The 22572-nt window shown below is 46.0% G+C and overlaps 1 protein-coding gene across 1 annotated transcript; it reads left to right on the top strand.

Annotated features, from left to right (window-relative positions):
- The first annotated feature begins 15667 nt into the window (after window positions 1–15667).
- On the top strand, window positions 15668–22121 carry LOC123135717 (death-inducer obliterator 1). The gene is made up of 5 exons (XM_044554900.1): window positions 15668–15983; window positions 16535–18677; window positions 19731–19851; window positions 20628–20687; window positions 20773–22121. Exons 2-5 carry the CDS (start codon window positions 16555–16557, stop codon window positions 21793–21795), a joined length of 3327 nt encoding a protein of 1108 aa, XP_044410835.1. The 5' UTR covers window positions 15668–15983; window positions 16535–16554; the 3' UTR covers window positions 21796–22121.
- Window positions 22122–22572: the final 451 nt, after the last annotated feature.

The raw sequence follows: 22572 nt of genomic DNA, 5'->3' as shown, positions 1-22572 counted from the left end.
TTCAATTTACTTTCCGTTCGTCAACTCGCACTCATGGGTTTTGCCACCTTCTTTGATATTGATACCGTGGCCCTCTTGTGGAGCAAGACTCTTAAAGTAGCCTTTGTTGGGCATGTCGAGAACGGTCTCTATGTGATTAACTTTTCGGAGCAACCCACTAAGACCGCGACATGCCTAATGGCTAAAGTTGATGTGGGATGGCTTTGGCATCGCCGTTTAGCCCACGTCAATATGAGATCTTTGCAAAGTCTTCTCAAGGGGGACCATGTCCATGGACTAACGAATGTTAGTTTTGCCAAAGATCGTGTTTGCAGTGCTTGTATCGAAGGAAAGCTTCATGAGAAGGCTCACCCTCCCACGACTATCATCTACTCGAAGAGACCCTTGGAGCTCCTCCACATGGACCTCTTTGGGCCTCCATCCTTTGATAGTCTTGGGGTAGAAAGTATTGCTTGGTGATTGTGGATGATTATTCAAGATACACTTGGGTATACTTCTTCAAGAGGAAGAGTGAGACTCAACAAACCGTCATCGACTTTGCAAATGAAGCTCAACGTCAACATAATGCAAAGATCTTGACAATAAGAAGTGACAACGGCACCGAGTTCAAGAACTACACCTTGGATGAGTTTCTTAGTGATGAAGGGATCAAGCACCAATATTCTGCACCATATACCCCTCAACAAAATGGTGTTGCGGAGAGGAAGAACCGGACGTTGATGGATGCGGCAAGGACCATGATGGCGGAGTTCAAGTCTCCATACAACTTCTGGGCCGAAGCCATCAACACAGCATGTCATGCATCCAATCGGCTCTATCTCCGCAAAGGCTTGAACAAGACTCCGTATGAGATACTCACCGGGAACAAGCCCAATCTCAAGTACTTCCGGGTGTTCGGGTGTAAGTGTTTCATTCTCAAGAAAGGTGTTCGTTTGTCTAAATTTGAGGCTAGAGCTCATGAGGGCATATTTGTTGGTTATGCTACAAACTCTCATGCTTACCGTGTTCTCAACAAGTCCAACGGACTCATTGAGGAGACGTGTAACGTAGAGTTTGATGAAAATAACGGCTCCCAAGTGGAGCAAAGTGGTACTTGTGATGTAGGTGATGAAATTCCTCCCCAAGCCATAAGAAGAATGGGTATTGGTCATATCCTACCCATTGAGGAACCCCTTGTGGCCGAAGGAGAAGGACAATGCTCCACTCAAGTGGAGCCATCACCTCCCCAAGACCCACACGCTTCCGAAGAACAAAGTGAAGGCCCTCACCCTCATGAACAAGACCAAGGGCAAGATCAACCTCAAGATGGTGGTGAACCTCTAAATGATGCCCAAGTTCAAGTTCTTCCCTTCGAGCAAGTTCAAGATCATGAGCAAGCTCAAGACGGCGCTCAAGATGATCAAGTTAACCTTCCTCCTTCCACACCCGAGGAGGAATTAGAGCGTCGTGCCGCGAAGATTGCTTCCAAACTCACCACCCAAGGCCATCTCATGGAAAACGTGGTTGGAAGCCTAAGAAAGGGGGTAAGCACTCGTAGACAATTAGCAAACTATTGTGAACATCATGCGTTTGTCTCTTGTGTTGAACCCCAAAAGGTCTATGAGGCGCTCGAAGACTCGGATTGGCTCAATGCCATGCATGAAGAACTCAACAACTTCGAGTACAAGGTGTGGAGATTGGTGCCAAGACCTTCGGGGAACCACAATGTCATTGGAACCAAGTGGATCTTCAAGAACAAGCAAGATGCTCATGGGAACATCATTCGCAACAAGGCAAGATTGGTAGCACAAGGCTACTCCCAAGTCGAGGGTATCGACTACGGTGAAACCTTTGCTCCCGTTGCTCGTCTTGAATCCATTCGTTTGTTGATTGCTTATGCTTCCCATCACAACTTTAAGTTGCAACAAATGGATGTGAAAAGTGCTTTTCTTAATGGTCCTATTAATGAGTTGGTCTATGTCAAGCAACCCCCCGGGTTCGAGGACCCCTACTTCCCGGATCATGTGTATCAACTCGATAAGGCACTCTATGGCCTTAAACAAGCCCCACGTGCGTGGTATGACCACCTTACCGAGTTGCTACAAGATCGTGGATTTGAAGTAGGACAAATCGATCCCACTCTTTTTACTAAGAAGGTCAAAGGGGAGTTGTTTGTATGCCAACTATATGTTGATGATATTATCTTTGGTTCTCCTAACAAAGCTTTCAATGAGGAATTTGCCGCTCTCATGACCTCCAAGTTCAAGATGTCTTCGATGGGAGAGTTGAAGTTCTTCCTTGGTTTTGACATCAAACAAAGAAGAGAAGGAACCTTCATCAACCAAGCCAAATACACTCAAGACATGCTTAAAAGATTCAAGCTAAGTGATGTCAAGCCGGCTTCTACACCAATGCCTACCAAGTGCCAACTTGACATCGATCCCAATGGTAAAGCGGTGGATCAAAAGGTATATCGCTCCATGATTGGCTCCTTGCTTTACCTTTGTGCATCTAGACCGGATATCATGTTGAGTGTGGGGATGTGTGCACGGTTTCAAGCCGCACCAAAGGAAAGTCACTTTGTGGCGGTCAAGCGAATCGTTTGATATTTGGCTCATACCCCAAACTTTGGCTTATGGTACCCAAGAGGAGCAAATTTCAAGCTTGAAGGTTTCACGGATTCCGATTGGGCGGGAGACAAAGTGGATAGGAAGTCCACTTCCGGAGGGTGCCAATTTCTTGGTTGCTCTTTGGTAAGTTGGTCTTCCAAGAAGCAAAGTTGTGTGTCTCTCTCGTCCACCGAAGCGGAGTATGTGGCGGCCGGTAGTTGTTGTGCTCAACTCCTATGGATGAGGCAAACTTTAAAGGAATACGGTGTCATTTGTGACAAAGTGCCTCTTTGGTGTGATAATGAAAGTGCCATCAAGATTTCTCTCAACCCGGTGCAACACTTCAAGACGAAGCACATTGAGATTCGGTATCACTTCATCCGGGATCACATTAGGCGAGGGGAGATCGAGCTCAAGTATGTCAACACTCATGATAACCTTGCAGATATTTTCACGAAGCCCTTGGATGAAGCAAGATTTCGCGAGTTAAGGCATGAGCTAAATATCATTAATTTGAGCAATGTGACTTGAACCCGTACACCCCCACCACACTCAACGTGTTGTCTAGTTTAGGTGTAGGCATAGACATAGGGGGAGTGTTGTTCTATCAATGAACTCTCCCTCCCCCCATCATGCATAAATCGATCACCTCTTTCACATTAGCCATTTTTGATGGCATTTGTGCTTCAAAGACGAGTTTTGGTCATGGGCCCAAGGATAATTCTTCGCGGTGCCATACCACTTGACTCAAACATAGGTGGCTTCTGCCATCGCCCTCTCTTAAGAGAGAGGACTGAGCTCGCTCAGCTTGTGTGCGGTTGCTTTTGTTTTCCCTTCATGTTTCCTTTTCTTTTGTGTTGTCCCGTTTGTCTTGTTCTCTTCTTTTTGGTCTGGGCTTTGGTGATCGGGCGGTACAACCGGTGTCACGGGCGGTTCTACCGCTGATACCTGGTTGTGCTGCCCCAGTTGGGTTGCTTTCGGTGCTTGGGCGGTTGTACCGCCCATTTTCACTGGGACTTCTCCGTCCGGTTCTACCGGTTGTCTCCGGGCGGTACTTCCGGTGCCCTTCAGGAAACGGAAGCACCGCCCACTACAATCTGTCAGCACCTGACTTGCGGTACAACCGGTCCTAGGAGCGGTTCTACCGCCGCGCGGCTACGGGCCTATTTATATCCGACGGGGCGAAGGGTTTTCTCTTTTTTCCCTTCGTCCCCGGTCGCCTCCTCCTTGCCCTAGCCGCCGGTCACCTCTGCCTCGTCCCGGAGTGCGCCCCGCGCTTCGGTCCCGAGGGTTCTCCGTGGATTCTCTCCGTGGAAGTCTTCTGGTCTTCTCCCATGGATGGTGGTAATGTCCTTGTTCTTCGTTCTTTGTTCTAGGTTTTCTTCTTGTTCTAGGGCATTACCTTACCCTCCTAGTTTGTGTTTGTTCTTTGGTTGGGAGAGATCGTTGTTTTTCTTGTGTCTGTGCAGTACATAGAACTCCGAATATTGCTTGGGTGATTTGCACGTCTTGAACAGATCTAACTACCCTGGTAGTGCCACTGTCAGCGGTTCTACCGCCCAGACGGGCGGTACAACCGGTGGGGCGGTTCTACCGGTGGGGGATCCGGTTCAACCGGAATATATGAACCACACAGCACTGTTCTGGTTTCTATGGTGTTGCATTTTCGTTTGCTTTCCTCTCATTCCTGTTGGTTTCGTGTGTCCCCTTCGTGTTTGTGTTCAGGTGGCTCCAGTTCTCGCCCTGCTCCTCGCAAGACCAAGAAGAGGGTTCGACGGGCTCCGCGCCCGGCTGACTCTGAAGAGGAAGTTGTGATCCCCACCAAGCCCACTCGCCGTGAAAAGTCTGCCGCTGTCAAGCAACGTGTGATAATGCCACTCCACCGTTGGAAAGCCAAGGATTGGGAAGCCTTCCGCTCAAAGAATCCTTATGTGGTTCCCGTAGCTCCTCGTTGGACCACTGTTCAGTTTCGGAATGAGATGCAAGTACGAATTGTTCATGAACTCTTTGAGCACAACAAGAACAGATATGCCAAGCAGTGGACCATCGATCTTGATCATTGGCGGAACAACCTGGAGTATTTTGGTGAGGCTTTGGCTCTCTGTGAGGAGTTTGATCTTGTCAAGCTCATGTCCGTCAACTGTGACTTTGATGTTCAACTCATCCATCAGTTCTATGCCACCGTTCACTTTGGAGAAGATGACGCGCGCACCCTCACTTTCATGTGTCGTGATGAGCTCTTTCAAGTTCCCTGGAGGACCTTCTGCAATGCTATTGGGTACGATGATACCGGTCTGGAAGGAAGGGGTGGCATTCGCCCCCATGATCATCCTGACCCCATGCCTAAGGAGAAGCTTGCCCCTCTGTACATTCGGGGCCGTGGTATTATTGGTGAATCTAAGGATTTGGTGAAGGTCTATGACATCATGCATCGTGTTTTTCGCAATGTGCTTCTGCCCAAAGTGGGGAATCAAGATGAAATCCATGGCTATCTTGTTGACTTGATGGTTGCTATGAAGACCAAGGTTGGATCTGGGGAGACGTTTGATGTGTCCAACTGGCTGTGGCACGAGATGTACAACATGGTCATCTACAGGAAGGTCCCCATTTATGCTCCGTTTGTCATGTGCTTTCTGAACTCAGTGTGGGGAGTTCGCCGTCCTGGAGAGCCCCTCACCTCTCCTGACAATCTTACCAATCATGAAGTCAAGCTCCTTAAGAAGAAGAAGCACGCCGAGCCACGTTTCCCTGCTAATGCTCCTGAGGATGTCTATGCCACTTCTGATGATGAGGATTTTGAGTTGGAACCAGGGGCCAAGCCCTCGTGGGTGGACAAGCTCGCTGCCAAGGTGAAGAAGACTTTCTGCCTCCAGTCTGACATCCAGAAGAGGATGTATGAGGCACATGTCAATGAGAAGCTTGCGCGGCGTCGCCAAATTGCTATGATGAGGCACCTAAGCATGTCGGTTCAGAGTGGTTCTGAGAAGAGCATCACACCGGAGGAGAGTTGGATATCCTCCCACAGCACCTGGACTGATGATGAAGCCCCTCCTCAGCCCTCCACCACCGTTATTGCTGCTGATGATATCATGGAGGACTCAGATCGGGACGATGATGAAGTTTCTGATGATGGTGAAGATTCTGACAATGATGAAGACCTTGATGCTACCGAGGAGTCAGAGGAGGACGACTGAGCCTGGGGCGATAGCTTTGCTCTCTTCCTTTTTGGTGTCCTGATGCCAAATGGGGAGAAAGTGTGATAGGACTCGGGAGTTGCATGGGTGGTTGCATAGTGTGTATCTCGTGTTGAACTTGTCTGTGGTCTCCAGTTGAACTTTGGTCGTTCTCGTTTGTTTTGTGTGGATTTTGTGCCACTCCTACTATCTCTTCGTTTTGCTTGTTGGTCTTAATTGGTAGTATTGCTCTTGTTTCTTTGTGTTGGCTACCTTCATGTTATATGCTTTATATGACTAGCCTATAGAATCTAGGGGGAGTCTCGACCTGGGGCTCACATCTAGGGGGAGCTCCGTCTAGATTCTATAGTCTTCTATCTTGTATCGTGTTGTTGTCATCATCCACCAAAAAGGGGGAGATTGAAAGGGCATTTCCCTACCTTATGTTTTGGATGATGATGACAACCCTTTGTTGGTCTAATTCTATGCTAATTGTTTCAGGTTCTCAATGATTAGGCTTTCATCGGTTAGTGGTTCTCTCTCGAAGGATTCATTTGAAGACGGAATCCTCTACGCTTTTATCTCTTTGGTCGTAGGGATCCCGTACACTCTAGAGGGAATCCACTGTGGATAGAATAGGGGAGTCCATTCACGTTCACCTCCATCACCCCTTTTCTTGTCGAGAGAGTGCCTCCATCTTCATCTAATCCTTGCTGTGTGTTCCCAACGGTTGTACCGCTGGCTCTTGACGCTTCTCTGCTGCTGTCGAGCGGTGGTACCGCTGCCTCCGGGCGGTGGTACCGCCATCTGACTCTGCATAGTCCAGCAGCGGTTGTTCCGGCCATGCTCCGCCCATGTACCGGTCAGGCTTCTGTTTTGATGCGGTGGCTGGGCGGTGGTGGCCCGGTTGGTCCGGTTGTTCCCTTTCAACCGGTACAACCGGAGGTTCGAGCGGTTCTTCCGCTCATTCCTTAGCCGCTCAAGCGATCAAGACCAGGCGGTTGCACCGGCCCTGCACCGCCCAACTACCGCCCTCAAGGGTGACTTCGTTCTGTTTCGGTGCGGTAGTTGTGCGGTAGCTGGGCGGTTGGTCCGGTTATTTGCTAATGATCGGTACTACCGCCCGATGGCCCGGTTGTACCGCCTGGTAGGGTTCTGCAGTTACATCGTGAGTCCCGGTTGTACCGGGACAAGGAGCGGTTGTACCGCTGCAGTACTGAAAACGCAGTAACGGTTGGATTTTAGTGGGTTGCTATATAAGGTGGTTCCTCCACCTACCACACCTACCTCTTACCTCTCTCACTCCACCATTGATGCTCTCAAGCTCTCTTGCCCGATCTCTCTCTCTAGCCACTCAAACTTGTTGATTTGCTAGGGTTTGAAGGAGGAGACCTAGATCTACACTTCCACCAAAGGATATTTACTTCCCCCATACTTTCTAGTGTGGATTTTGTTACTCTTGGGTGCTTGAGCACCCTAGACGGTTGAGGTCACCTCGAGGCCATATTCCATTGTGGTGAAGCTTCATGGTTTCGTTGGGAGCCTCCAATTGTTGTGGAGATTGCCCCAACCTTGTTTGTAAAGGTCCGGTTGCCGCCTTCAAGGGCACCAATAGTGGAATCACGGCATCTCGCATTGTGTGAGGGCGTGAGGAGAATACGGTGGCCCTAGTGGCTTCTTGGGGAGCATTGTGCCTCCACACCGCTCTAACGGAGACGTACTTCCCCTTAAAAGGAAGGAACTCCGGTAACACATCCTCGTCTCCAACGGCTCCACTCTTGGTTATTTCGTGCCTTTACTCTTGCAAGCCTACTTGTGTTATATCCCTTGCTTGCTCTTGAGTTGGTTGGTATTGCATCATATAGGTTGCTCACATAGTTGCATATCAAGACAACCTATTTTGTTGCAAAGTTTAAATTGGTAAAGAAAAGCTTAAAAATTGTTAGTTGCCTATTCACCCCCCCTCTAGTCAACCATATCGATCCTTTCACTCCTTTATATACTGAGGCAAGGGGCACCCCATAGACACACAATTGATCATTGATCTCTTAGCCGTGTGCGGTGCCCCCCTCCACCATAGTCCTTCTCAATAATATCGTAGCGGTGCTTAGGCGAAGCCCTGCAACGGTAGAACATCATCATCGTCACCACGCCGTCGTGCTAACGGAACTCTCCCTCGACACTCGGCTGGATCGGAGTTCGAGGGACGTCATCGAGCTTAACGTGTGCAAGAACTCGGAGGTGCCGTGCTTTTGGTGTTTGATCGGTCGGACCGTGAAGACGTACGACTACATCAACCGTGTTGTGCTAACGCTTCTGCTTTCGGTCTACGAGGGTACGTGGACACACTCTCCCCTCTCGTTGCTATGCATCACCATGATCTTCGTGTGCGTAGGATTTTTTTTGAAATTACTATGTTCCCCAACATCCACTTCTAGTATGATGGTGGCCTCTCTAGTGTGACCTTGATACATTCCTCGCAGACCTTTAGGACAGTTCTTCCATTTCCAATGCAATGCAATCAATTGATCCAAGCATTCCTGGAAACCTCCTTGCATCTCCAATAGCCAACAACTTATCTGTGTGTTGTGCATTTAGTTCTCTGAGATACTCAAGTCCAAACACCTCCACCACGGCGCGGGCAAACTTGAGAGTAGTCTTCAGGCACGTGCTCTCCCCCATCCTGACCATCTCACCAACGACATCTGCAACAGTACCAAGTGCAAGCATCCTCAGAGCAGTCGTGCACTTCTGGTTGGCCAAGAAAGAGAGTTGGCCGCAACAATCCCTTGTGAGCTTGAAGTACTCGTTGTGTGCCTCCACTCCCTCCACAATGCGCAAAAACAATGGTTTTCGCATGGGAAAACAGTGACGAAACCATGGATCATCCCGGAAAGTAGGTTTGGGAGCAAAGTAGTCATTGTGCAGTAGCATTGCTCCGGACACCCTGTCCCGGTTGATCACTCTTCTCGCTTTGATTGAGCCCTTGAAGTTGAGAATATGCTCCACTTGCCAGTCCATTTCCTCTTGCATGCTCATGAGAATAATCATGTCCACTTCTTAGTCTGAATCCGGCGAATCAAAGAACTCATCTTGAATCATTTGGTCAAGCTCCGTCGGTCCATAAGTCATTTGGTCAAGCTTCGTCGGTCCATACTCCTTGTCCGACGAAACATCAAAATTCATCATTTTATCTAACAAAATCACAAAAATCCGGACAGACAATGTGTCGAACACATCAAGCGCAAGGCGGGGCAAGGGAATTGCTGGACATACCATGGTGGCATCCGGGCCAGCGACGACGTCCTTCGCGGTGAGGACGGGAGGGCTTTTCCGGAGCTGGCCGGTAGGGAGACACTGGGGGTCCACTTGGCCATAAGACACTAGTTCATAACTCTAGTATTGAACATATGGAGCTATACCATCTCTGCCAAGGTTCCACTCTAACCGTGACGTTTGTCTGCCAAAGAGTTAACATCAACAACGTGAACTCCCTATCCGCATCAGGGAGACCAAGATACACAATATAGGGTTGGAGCCCAACTTACAAATCATCATTTGAGCCGCTCTCATCTGGCTCTCAAGGTTGAGCCCTATGCCAATGACCTCCCATTTTCCAAAAGTTGATATTTAGTCCCGACATGCTTCGAAGCACATGAGAAGAAAATTGAGGTTAATGGTCCCATCGGATCGTTCTTAATATGGGAGCGTATAGTGCAGTGGCTAGCTCAATACATTTTTCGTTAATACCTACATGTGTCACACAGTTCCTGATGTTGTGAAGTAGATTATACCAAAATATATTGTGGTGCAACGACTAGTTCGAGAAATGCAAGTGGGCTTAGGGGTATGATGGTCATTACTCCAAAAGGCGACAACATATTAGGCCTGGTATAAGGTCATCCAACTGTAGTGGCATATATGTAACTAATGCACAAATTTAGTGATATGTGTAAGAGAGGGAAAATTTAACTCACATGTATGCACATAGCAAAATCCCTGTTGAAATAACTTTGTGAAAAACTGTGTCTCCCCCGGAGGAAAAAACCATCTAGTTTGGCTCGAACAAAGCTCACTATAAGAATGATGTCGCACCAAGCAAACACAAATCAAATGACCAGTTGCATGAAAAACGAGGAAAGCTCTCGCCTAGCTAGTTCGAGCAAGAGTTGTATACATGAAACACAATGCTCGCTAGTGTAATAACAATTGTACATTATATAGAACCAGAGATGTTTGGATGGTTGAGCAAATAAGTAAAATTAGATGGTTATAACACACATATTGAGCTATACGAGCTCACTGAGCCCTAAGATAGTTGGATTCTCATGCTCAAGCTTTTTCGAGAACCTAATGACATCTCAAAGGTACCCTTATGTCAGTTATGGAGCCCATAGTATATGAGTTCGGGGGTTGACTCATAATTGACAATAGGGAGATATTGATTTAGGTCTAGATCGACCCATGCATTAAGCTCGTATCAAGTGTCTGCACCAAAACATACGATGAAGTAGACAATTAGGTTGCTCTTAGTGAAGAGTATCATGCACTAGTATCATGCATATGCTACTAATCTATGATAATACCTTCATAGGGCATAATAACATAAGTATCATATGATGACTTAGGTCAATACCACATAATTTGGTTAATGGCATTAATCTACTAAGCACGGGTGGTTCCTCACATAACATTACCTATAACCTACCGTCTGTTGAGGCAACTCAATTGTCTTCTCCCCTTGCATACTGTCACATCTAAGGAAGAAATTAAGGCCGCAAAGAGTGGACCAAAGGCGTCAATTTTTATGGAAAACAATACTTCCTAGATAAATTATGCTCCTCTCAAGATATCAAAGAATATCACTTGTATGCAGACTAAGGCATAGCCTAGTGGTGGGAAGGGGCTGATGCCTTCCCACCCACCCAGGTTCAAGACGGACTAAGATCCAGTGCCTTTATCAAGTGAAGTCACGCTGCAACTTTACCCTTCTAATCTCCATCCAATCCACATCCAATGGTGTACGTTAGACATAGGCAAAAACTTCAGCAGTTATTAGTTTGGGCAAGGGCGGGCAGGAAATTGGGGGTTCGCGAGCATAGCGTCACGGCCGGAACACTCCCGCGCCGCCATAGGAGAGGAGGGGTAGGTCGCGCCACCGCCGGAGGAGAGGAGGGGCAGGTCGCGCCGCCGCCGGAGGAGGAGAGGAGGGGCAGGTCGCGCGCCGTCGCTCGGGGAGAGGAGGGGCAGTCGCCACCGTAGAAGAGGAGGGCGGGCGCGCCGTCGCTGGGGAGAGGAGGGGCGGGCGCGCCGTCGCTGGGGAGAGGAGGGGCGGCCATTATCGGAGGAGAGGAGGGGCGGGCCGTGCCGTCGCTGCGGTAGAGGAGGGCCGGCCGCGGCGGAGGACAAGGTCCATCGCTGCAGAAGAGGTAATGTACAAGTCCATCTTTGTAAATCATCAGCATCTGCCCACGGTTCAATTTGTTCCATATACTCTGCCGATGCCTTGTTTGCTTCAACCTTATGAGATGACCCTATACATATTTGTTCCATATACTGCTAATTTCCATCGGCTGTGTGTTAGCATGTGCAATTGGCTGTGTGTCACTGAGACCGAAACAGCAGGTCTAATGCATGGAATTAAGCTCTAATGCATTTTGTTTTTTGGTTCAGTTTTATTTTACTTATTTGAGTAATTTTTAACTGAACTTTTCAGCATACAAATATTGTCACTAACTGAACTTTTTCCAGGTGTGAGTAACTGAAATCAGCATGAGTGCTCTGCTCTGAAAATTGAGAACAAGGTTGTGCCTCACAATTTTCAGTGTTGTGGGATGGCAGAAATTGGTAAGGGAATACCTCAAGTTGGTATGAGGTTCAGAAGTGTAGATGAGGCTTGGGCATTTTGGAATGCATATGGGGGTCACACCGGCTTTGATGTGAGAAGGAGATACGCAAACAAAAGCAGACTTGATGGTCAGGTTGGTTCATGCAGATTTGTTTGTTCCAACGAAGGTCATCGAAGAAAAGGGCTAACTGAGACATCGCCAAAGCGTTTTAGAGCTGAAACAAGAACCAATTGCCAAGCTCGTATGTGTTTCCAATTGGATCGAGAGGCCAGAAATTATGAAGTAACTGAGGTTGTGCTTGAACACAACCACTTGCTTCAATTGCCACAAACCCGACACTTGATGATATCCCAAAGAAAGATTTTAGAACGACAAGCTTTTGAAATTGAAACCGCTGATGATTCCGGCATTATGCCACAAGTTGCACATGAGTTTGCTTCTCGTCAAGTTGGTGGACCGATTAACCTTGGATATACTTGCCGTGACCAAAAAAATCATTTGCGAACCAAGTGACAGAGGGAGTTGGCTTTTGGACAAGCTGGAAGTATGTTGAAATATTTTCATGAAAAAATTGTTGACAATCCATCATTCCAATATGCACTAGAGTTGGATTGTGAGGAGGATATAACCAACATATTCTGGGCTGATGCTAAAATGATCCTTGACTATGCACATTTTGGTGATGTTGTCACTTTTGACACTACTTTGGCACAAATAAAGAGTATAGGCCATTTGGTGTTTTTCTTGGGCTCAATCAGTTCAGAGAAACCACTATTTTTGATGCTGCCTTGCTGTTTGATGAAACGAAGGACTCATTTATATGGCTATTTGAGACTTTTCTAGCTGCACATAATGGACAACAACCTAGAACTATTTATACGGATCAAGATGTAGCAATGGGAAAAGCTATAGAGAAAGTATTCACGGAATCATATCACGGGTTGTGCACCTTTCACATTATGATGAATGCTGTCAAACATTTATCTCCAGTCAAGGATGATGAGAAAGATGAAGGGGAGGTGGAAGAGGAAGATGAAGGGGAGGAGGAATCTCATATTCTCTCCGATTTTAGTGCTTGTATGTATGGCTATGAGGACAAGGCAGCATTTCAAGAAGCATTTGACAACATGAGACATAAAGTGCATAAGCAAACTTGGTTAGATAACATCTACAAGGTGAAAGAAAAATGGGCTGAATGTTATATGAGAGATGTCTTCAGTTTGGAAGTGAGAAGTACACAACTAAGTGAGAGTTTCAACAATGCATTGAAGAACCATTTGAAATCTGATTTCCATATTGTCCGATTCTTGAAGCATTTTGAGAGAACGGTTGAAGTAAAAAGGAGAAAGGAATTGGAATCTGAATATGAGGCAAGAAAAAAATTGCCAAGAATCAAGATGTGCACACCCATGTTGGTGCAAGCAAGCAAAGTGTACACTCCAACTATTTTTGAAGCTTTCCAAAGTGAATATGAAAGATCCATGGCTGCTTGCACTAGAGTGTTGGAGGAAAATAACCAATTTGTTGTTGCTATTGGGAGGTTGCATGGTGTTTTGACTTATGAGGAGGAGGAGGAGCACATAGTGATTGGTGATCCGTTGAACCAAACCGCTTCATGTAGTTGTCAAATGTTCAATAGGGCTGGAATATTGTGTGGGCATAGTTTGAAAGTTCTTGATTTGATGAATGTAAAGACATTGCCAACACATTATCTCCTAAAGAGATGGACTAGAGAAGCACGCAATGGAAGTATACATGACATGCAAGGAAGGAAAGTGGTAGAAAATCCAAAATTGGAAGCTCAACTTTGGTACAAAGATATGTCTCATAAATTTCATGATATGACATATAAAATAGCCAACTCTCTCGAATGTCGTTTGATGCTAGAAGATGCACTTGCTTGTCTTTGGCCACAACTAGAGGATAAACTCAATGCATCAGCCACCGGTGCTACTGATGCATGTTCCAATGACCAAGAAAATGTTGATCTAAATGTGCAACAAGCCAATAACTTGCTTAGTTCTGCACGACTGAAGAAAAAGGAGGTTTCATCTAAAAATTTGAGGAGAAAGCTAACTTGGTTTGATAAGTTACGCAAGGGACGAAAGCCAACTAAATCAGCGGCAACGACAAAAAAAGGAACAAAGATAAGGTGTAGTATGTATGTAATATGAGTTGTTATTCATTCCTGTACTAACAAAATAATTTTTCATTTTTATTGGCAGCAACATCAACAAAAGAAAAAAAATAGTGCACAGCCTCATGTGCAAGTGGAGAACAACGGCAATAGTCTGCAACCTGAAGTGCAAGTGCAGGTGAAAGAAAATAGAGAGAAGCGTCAAGAATATGATGCAATTGACAGCTTTACCGAGCTCTTGACAACTTCACGAGTTGACGATCATATCTTTTATGATGATATGATCTAGTATTTTCAAAGTTGTTAGGTAGTATTTTGGACAGTGCTAACAACCGTATTTTGGGGGGTTACGATAGTCTCTTTTGGCCTAAATGTATAAGTGAAATGGCCTGCTTTTGTGTAGATGATTACTCAACATTGACACTTATTGCTGTAGCATTTGGACATTATGCGTTGCAGCCTTTTAATATCAAGTTCTACTGGATTTAGTGTCAACTGCAATTGATTTATTCCACTTTGATTGCATAATGCACTACTGTATAACCGGACCAAATTTTGTTTTATAGTCTGTTCATGAGTATCTGCAGTTTTTTATTTTTTGGGTTTCAATCTGTTCAAATAAAACTGAGTTCAAGTGCCACTGCATCGCTGTTTGCAGCTAGTCTGTATTGATGTTTGCTGCTATGCTGAAAACTGCTAAGTGTTGAGAGCCTTTCCCCTTGTGTGATCTGGAGCATAGGATGTGGATTGGATGGAGATTAGAAGGGTAAAGTTGCAGCGTGACTTCACTTGATAAAGGCACTGGATCTCAGTCCGGTTCAAGACATGGTACCTGCAATTTGGGTTTGTTGCATCAATTATACTGTAGGGGTTCCCTTACGGTCTTTCTATCAAAAAAAATCACTTGTAAGGTTTACCAGTTCACACAAATACCTATCAACTCCATGCGCGCCCTGGCAAGTTGGGTGTCTTCAACTATGCTAGTGAATTGGACGTCTCCAAACACTAAGTTCACCACAAACTGAATAAAACGATTAAAAGACACATAAATAAATGAGCACCCTATTTCAATCTTGGCATACTCAAATAAACTTTACATTAAAAGGAGGTTCAAGAGTGATGGCGACCGATCATGGAGACCATGATAGGGAAGGAAGAAGTAGTGGCGGAGGTGGCATTGGTGACGGTGGTGATGGAGTCGACGGCGTGGTGGTGGCAACAACACATGGCCGACACTCGGTGGTGGCATCTCCTTCAATGTCTTCGTTCTCAGTCTTCCTTTAAGGAAACAATCTTTTGCACCGTCAAACAACTTGACGTACTTAAGCCATGGCTTTATCCAATGGAAGAAAACACAATATAATATGAAAACCAAACCTATACACGAGTTTCTCTCTTCATGCTCCTCATGGACTCAAGAGTTCCTCGGTTTCCTTCTGTTCCGTGGTGACACTACGCAATATGGTACCGGCCTTATTACCCACTGACTGAGCATCATATGCATGCAAAAATAATAATAACTGAAGTTCCATTGATCGGTAGAAGAACATGTATACTGAATATGACCGCAATGCAAATAAAACAAAACAAAAAGGTTGAAGCAATCAAACATGAGGACTTGTTTAGGTTTGATTACTCATGAGTAAAAAAAGAAGACAGAGGAGTACATTACATATCCCTAAGCCCCTCTAAAAATCTTATGAGTTCCTTTTGGGGTAAAATAAAAGATCTTTTGAATTCACTACGAATCAAATGAGCCCGATCCGCAACACTAATATGAAAATCCGAGTTAATTCCTGGTTAGTTGAGATGACGTGGCCGGACCCAACCAGCAGCCAGCCGAGGTCGGGCAGAGCCAGAGCAGAGGCGCCTCACGTGACGCGAGTCGTCGTAACCCACACATCTACCCCCATCCCCTCCTGGCCTCCTCCACTCCTATCCCCCCCTCTCCGCTTCCCCTCCGAACCGCAGGCGGCGGCGGCGGCGCACCAAGCCAGCGATCCCAACCCCTCCTCCCTCCACCGGCCGGCGCGTCCGCCCTCGTCCTGCTTCGGCCGGTCACGGGGCACCCGCTCCCGCCTCCATCCCTTCCTCCTCCCGCGGCCGGTCGCGGCGGCATGGTGGCGTGAATCGAGCGGCGCGGCCTGCGACGAAGACGAGGGGCGAGCCCGCGGCGGCGAGCTGTGGCACCGCGTCGTCGACGGATCCCCTCCTTCCCACCCCGCCCAGTCCCAAGGTATGCATAGACGGTAGACCCTAAACCTAAACTCTTTTTTTACATCTGCTGCTGAACCCTGCCATGATTTGGTAGTACGTACTAGTTGTGGGAACTCGTCGGTTGGATTGGGTTTGGTTTAGTTTGGTTGATTGAAGCACGCGTGGTTGCCCCTTGCTAGTGTGGAGTACTATGTGATTTTGGGGCTCTTATGTATATATGTATGCTGTGATTTCGATGTAGAAAAGCTGTTGGAGTGCTTTTGTATGGGTTTCTAGTTTGTAGACAAGGGACTAAAATATTCCTTATAGGATGATCAGTTGGAATTGAATGCGCAAGTGTGCATCTCATGACAAATATGAGTGTCCTGCTTTTCATCTCTACAAACAGCACAGAGAGTAGAGAACATCATGTTTAGTCTATTGTAGAACTTAGGTCCTGTGCATTTGATTGGCAACAACACAGCATAGGCCACTTGTGAATTAGTGCAGGAGTTTCATTTTATTTCATCATTCATACTTTTATGCTTTTAAGCTTAATCAACTGATTATTCTCACTCTTATGTCTTGGAGCTTTGAGAAGAGGCTGCACAATGGAGCTATCAAAGCAGGGCCAGGAACCCATGTCAGGTAGCATGGGATCTCAAGCACTCCCCTCTTCAAATATCCAACCTACTCAGACTGGGTATCCCGCTGCATTCTATCCACCCCTATCTGCTGGCTGGGGTGCACAGCCAATGTTCTCTACGGGAGCTTCGGTGCCTGTCAGTTCATATTATATTGTCCCTATGAGTCAACAAGCTGCTCAAGTTGGTGCTTCCAGGCCAGAGACTTCACATCCTTTATCTGTAAGCAGAGTATCATTGAGGCCGCCTCAGCAGGTGCTGAATATTCAAACATCTTTGCCAGCAATGACTGGATCACAGCTGTCGCCATCTGTTGCCGGAAAGAAAAGTGTTGCTTCTCCAAAGGTTCATATGATGAAATCTGCATTATCTGCCAAGCGTCCTGCACAGAAGGAGCTACCATCAAAGACTCAGCCTCAGCAGTTTGAATCTGTGCGATCAAAGTTCAGGGAGTCACTTTCTGCTGCACTCGTAATGGATTCTGACCAGCAGGATAAGAAACAATCTGCTCAGGACCTGCAGTCTGATGGGTCAGCAGACCAGAAGAAGGTCGAGGGAGATGAAGTGCAGGATACAGTGATGGCCACATCCAAGGATGCGAGTACAACCAATTCAGAGGTAGGCAATGCTGATGTTGATAAGAAATGTGAGGGAGATGACAAGTTAGGCTGTGGCATAGCATCAGACATGATCACAAGCACAAATGATGATACACAGCAACAACTAAAGCACCTTCCTTCAGAAGGCGAAGTATTAGGCCAAAGTATGGTTGTCACAGATGAACTCTTGCAAGGTCATGGCCTTTGTTGGGTTTCTGATTTTGCTGCTGGGATGCCTGAACCTGTGACACAACCTAATTTGAAGAGGGACAGGGCTTCTGATATTGAGCCTGGGGTTACAGGCAATTTGACAGAGTCTGAATCAAAAAGAATAAAGTCTACAGACGAGGCAGCAACAGATAAGGGTAGTATGATCCAGAAGGCTGAAAGCTTGGCATTTAGAATTGAAGAGGAACTCTTTAAACTGTTTGGTGGAGTGAACAAGAAGTACAAGGAGAGAGGCAGATCTCTTCTGTTTAATCTAAAAGATAAAGGCAACCCTGAGTTAAGGTCGAGGGTCATATCTGGAGAACTTGCACCCGATCGCCTTTGTTCAATGACTGCGGAGGAACTTGCTTCCAAAGAGCTCTCAGAGTGGCGGTTGGCTAAAGCTGAAGAACATGAAAAAATGGTTGTCCTTCCTAACACTGAAGTTGATGTCAGGCGTTTAGTGAGGAAAACACACAAAGGAGAGTTCCAAGTTGAAATAGAAGAAACTGATGGTATTTCAGTGGAGGTTGAGCTTGGGGGTAATGTTCTATCTCATGTTCCATCAAAAGCTGTTGAAAGTGAAACAAAAACCAATGATGAAACAAGTATGGATGATAAAACTGGTGTAGAAGTTAAGGACAAGGGTTCTGATGGCATGTCACAAGATGAGGATGGTGGGACAGGTGACAATGATTCATCAGGCAATGTTGAATATATTGAAAATGAGAAAGCAGATCTTATTGATGAACTTATGGTGGATGACTTGAAAGACGCAGAGAATCTTCCACCAATTCCTTCGCTAGATGAATTCATGCTGGGGTTAGATTCTGAACCACCTTTTGAAAATTTATCAGTTGGGACACCGCAAAAAGATCTCAGTGATTCTGATGAACCGAGCTCCACCTTAGAATCTGAGAAACTTCCTGAGACAGAAGATAAGCAGTCTGCACAAAAGAAGGCCAGATCTGAATCAGATGTGCCGGCTTTACAGGGTAAATCAGAGTCCAAGGCAGAATCACCCAAACAGAAGTCAGAATCACCCAAGCAGAAGGTTGGTTCAGAGTTGGTTCCTGATGTGCCGCGCGATGGAGAGTTAATCAAAACCTCCCCTGAGAAAGTCGAATCTAAAGAACCTGCTGCTGCTATTGCTAACATGTCGAATCCTGTTTCGACTGTGAACCATAAGACAACTGCTGTTCCTATGATTCGTGAGAGTATATGGGAGGGTGCGATTCAGCTTACTCTATCGTCACTCACGAATGTTGTTGCCATTTTCAAAAGGTTTGTTTCGTTGGAGAATTGTTTGGTTGTTACCAACGTAGCTTGTCCTGTTGATCTAATCACATTCCCTCTTTATTTTCATCATCTTAAAACGACTTTTAATTTTCCTTTAGTTATCATTCTGTATGTTGCATTCTTGAACTTGTTTGATGTCACTGTGTTATGCTATGTGCCTTCAGTTTTCTAATGGCACGGGTGGAAACCCACTCAATTAGGTAATACTATATGTTACTGAAATGGGACAGCTTCTATGCCACTATGTAGTTCTTGAGTTTCCGAAAAAGGATTTACCTCACCATCTACACTTTTTTCCGCCACAAGCCGTTGATGTTAGAAATGAAACACTCAAAACTGGAGTAAATCTAGTCACTCTGTCTTCGTTTTATCGGACCATAGTGGTCTTCAGCCGGCTTCTGAACCACTCTTTCGAATGTTCACCTGCCGTTGCCCTTTCGCACCAACCATGCGGTATTAGAGATTCTAACTGAAGAATGAAATGCTTTTTTTGTAAGTGAGAATGCATTATTGGGCACTGGGCTTATATTCATCTTGCAAATAGTTATGCTTATGTGCAGTTTAGTTTGGGCCTGTACCAATGAATTCCTGTCTACCAAAAATGGCTGCGATTCCTGATTAAAAGATGTTCGGAGTTCTCAAAGGAGTAAGAAAAAAATAAGGCTGGTGAAAAAGAACAAATGAAAACACCACATGCAAATATGCTATGTCAAATTATTATACTCGGGCAACTTTTTGATTGCATGTTTCTAATTTACGTAGTTATGCTAAGTGGCAAACAGTTGCGAAAGAAAATGTTTAACGTGCGAAGCACATGCTACTTGCTAGTACAATTAAGGGGGGCACCAGTTGCTTAGTCTCTCACCGTCTCACATGTGGAAGTTAAATTATTGCGCATGATCTGCATGAATGAGAGGATAAACGTGAGTGTTAGCTCCTAAACTAATGAATATGGACTGCTTTTTGGCTACGTGTTACCTTATTCTGTACTTCATATTTGTATTGGTTCTGACATATCTTAAAATTTCTCTTGTACAGTGGTGAAAAGCCATCTGGGAAGGAATGGAGTAGCTTAATTGAAATCAAGGGGAGAGTTAAACTTAGTGCTTTTCAAGATTTTCTCGAACAACTTCCCAAATCTAGGAGCCGCGCTATAATGGTAATTCTGTTTTGAATGCATAATTTGTTTCTAGATGATGTTCTTACTGGAATGATTATGGTTTTACACATTTATGCTGGCTACTTTCCATTATGTTGTGGATGGTAGATAACTCTCCATGTTATAATCACACGCTCATTAGAGGTCAATGGCATATGTCCATCTGGTAAAAGAAAAATGAAATCAGTGATGAGAATAGATGTTTTGATCCCTCTCGTGTCCAGAGCTCAGAATTTTGGAGGAAAATAGCCTCCAGATTTTTATAAAATTCCTCTAAAGTTTCTACCTTGAATGGGTGGGATATTTCAAAAAGCAATACTAGTACAATGGCATCTGTCATGTTTTGAGATTTTCATAATATCTAGATCCACTGTTGTTTAGAGGCAGGGACATGTGCAGGTGTGTTGTTACTTTTATGCTAGTCGCCAGAAATTTTCCTAGCAGGTGCGCAAGAAATCTATATCTGTACTTGCTTGATAGTGTGTGTACTTCTCAAGCTAGCTGGTGCATATATTTTGAATCAGAACAGTATATGTACTTGTAATTGTTACCATTATGCAATTAGATTGGTACTGCCCAATTGAATTATTTCACTAGATAGCGCAAGAACTGCAAATAATAGTGTTGCATTCCTTCTAGGATTGTATTCCCACTTGTACTGCTTATGTCTACATGCACATAGTTAAATTATGTGTCCTGTGCTGCATTGAATTCTCTGTTCCGTCATCGAGAATCCGTTCCATCTGTTTTAAGTACCTCTACTGCTACTTTTATAGGTAACTGAGCTGTGCTGGAAGGAGGGTTCGTCGGAGAGTGGCCGCCAACAACTCTCGCAGGTTCCTTTTCTAAGTCAGATCACCCATCATGAGCTTAGCAGAGTTTTGATGATTGTTTTCACTAAATTGGCTCGTTGTTTTGCAGACAATTGATTCATATATTGCAGATGAGAGAGTGGGACTAGCTGAGCCTGCAGATGGACTGGAGCTGTACCTGTGCCCTCCTCAAGGGAAAACTGTGGAGATTCTCTCCCAGCACCTGCCAAAGGAGCACTTGGGTGGTCTCGCTGTGGCAGAAACGTCGATAATTGGAATCGTCGTCTGGCGGAGACCCAGCGTTCCTAGGGTGTCCTCCCATCAGAGGCATGATGGTTCCAAGAGGCAGTCAGCCCCAAGGAAGCCCCAGGTTACCGGTTCTACTTCGGCCCATAGGCCCTCCGCGCCCCAGAACTCTCACGGCGTGCCACCAGGTTTTCCCAACCAGCGCCACCACCAGCACCAAGAGGAGGATGTAACTGATGACGATGTGCCCCCAGGCTTCGGGCCTGGCGTTGTTGCGCGCAGGGACGAAGACGATCTTCCTGAATTTAATTTTGTTAACCCCGCTGCTAATGTAACAACGCATGCCTTCAAGGGCCAACGGCATGTAGCACCGACCTCTGCTCGCCCAGTCGAGCAAATGAGGGAATTGGTTCAGAAGTATGGTAAAAGATCATCTGTTGAATCGCGTCCTTGGGCTGACGACGACGACGATGATATACCAGAGTGGAACCCCATCCAGCAAAGTAGGCAGCCGCCGCCATTCACACCCACCCCGCAGCAACCACTCCCACCACCACCACCGCTGCCGCCCATGCAGCAGATCCACCATGCGTACCAGCAGTACAACCCAAATGTAATGCAGCCTCTCCTTCCCCAGGTTGCAATGCAGTACAACCTTAGTAGCCAGCAGCAGCTCCCTTTGGTCCAGCAGCAGCAGCTTCAGCCTTCGCAAACATGGCAGCAGCAGCAGCAGCCTGGTGCCTGGTGGCCGGCGACGGCGCAGCAGGTTGGGCCGGCCGCTGCCGGCGCTGCTGCCCCAGCACCCCAGTATGGTGGTGTGATGATGCCCAATGGTAACAGCGCCCAAGCTGGGAACCTAGGTGGCGCCCCCTGGGGACCGAGATAGAAAGGAAGGTGTAAAATTTAGCTCTCTTGTTTTCTTTGTAGCTGCCAGCGTCAGTTCTAGTGTTGGTCTCTTTTACCTCTTTTAGCTTACAGATTCGTGTAAGTATGTGTACACCCCTCCTGTACCCGAGCATGTAACTCCAGATGGCTGTGGGTTGTATTCGTAATAAACACCATAGGATCTGTCGCTCTGAACCATTGCTCTCCTTGGACAAGACATTCTGTAAACGGTTGTTTGGACGCAGAAAAAATTGGCAATAATGTCTGGACGCCGCAGAAAATAAGTTGTAAACGGTTTGAAACTCTTAAGTGCCATTTTGATGCGCTCGGATCAATAATGTTAGTGAATTATAACTCTGGTCTTCCATTCAGTTAATAGTAGCCATGATGGTTGAGGCAAGAGCCCATGGGAGATGCACTTCTATTTTTGTGCAATTGATTGATGTTCCGTACGACGTGGGTTGGTGGATGGGAGCTGTCTGCCGTTGTTCCTTCCGCCCGTGCATGGTGGGCTGTCGGGACTATTCCTGATCTTTTGAAAAGGCTGCAAAATATTCCCCTGTTTTTTTCAGTAAGCTTATAAGCACATTTTATCTGCAAAGTAACATATTACTTATATGTTGCAAAATAGATACGAGGCGAGAGACAACGTACGACAAATCTTTTATTGGAAAGTGAACACGAACGTCTGGGCTCGCCAGTTAATTATCGAATGATGGTGCGTAGAGCAATATGTTCGGAACAGGGTGTTGCATTTCAATGCAAACCTTGAAAAGAA

The sequence above is a fragment of the Triticum aestivum genome, chromosome 6B (assembly GCF_018294505.1).
Source record: "Triticum aestivum cultivar Chinese Spring chromosome 6B, IWGSC CS RefSeq v2.1, whole genome shotgun sequence".
Lineage (NCBI taxonomy): Eukaryota > Viridiplantae > Streptophyta > Magnoliopsida > Poales > Poaceae > Triticum > Triticum aestivum.
This window is presented reverse-complemented; position numbering and strand designations above follow the sequence as displayed.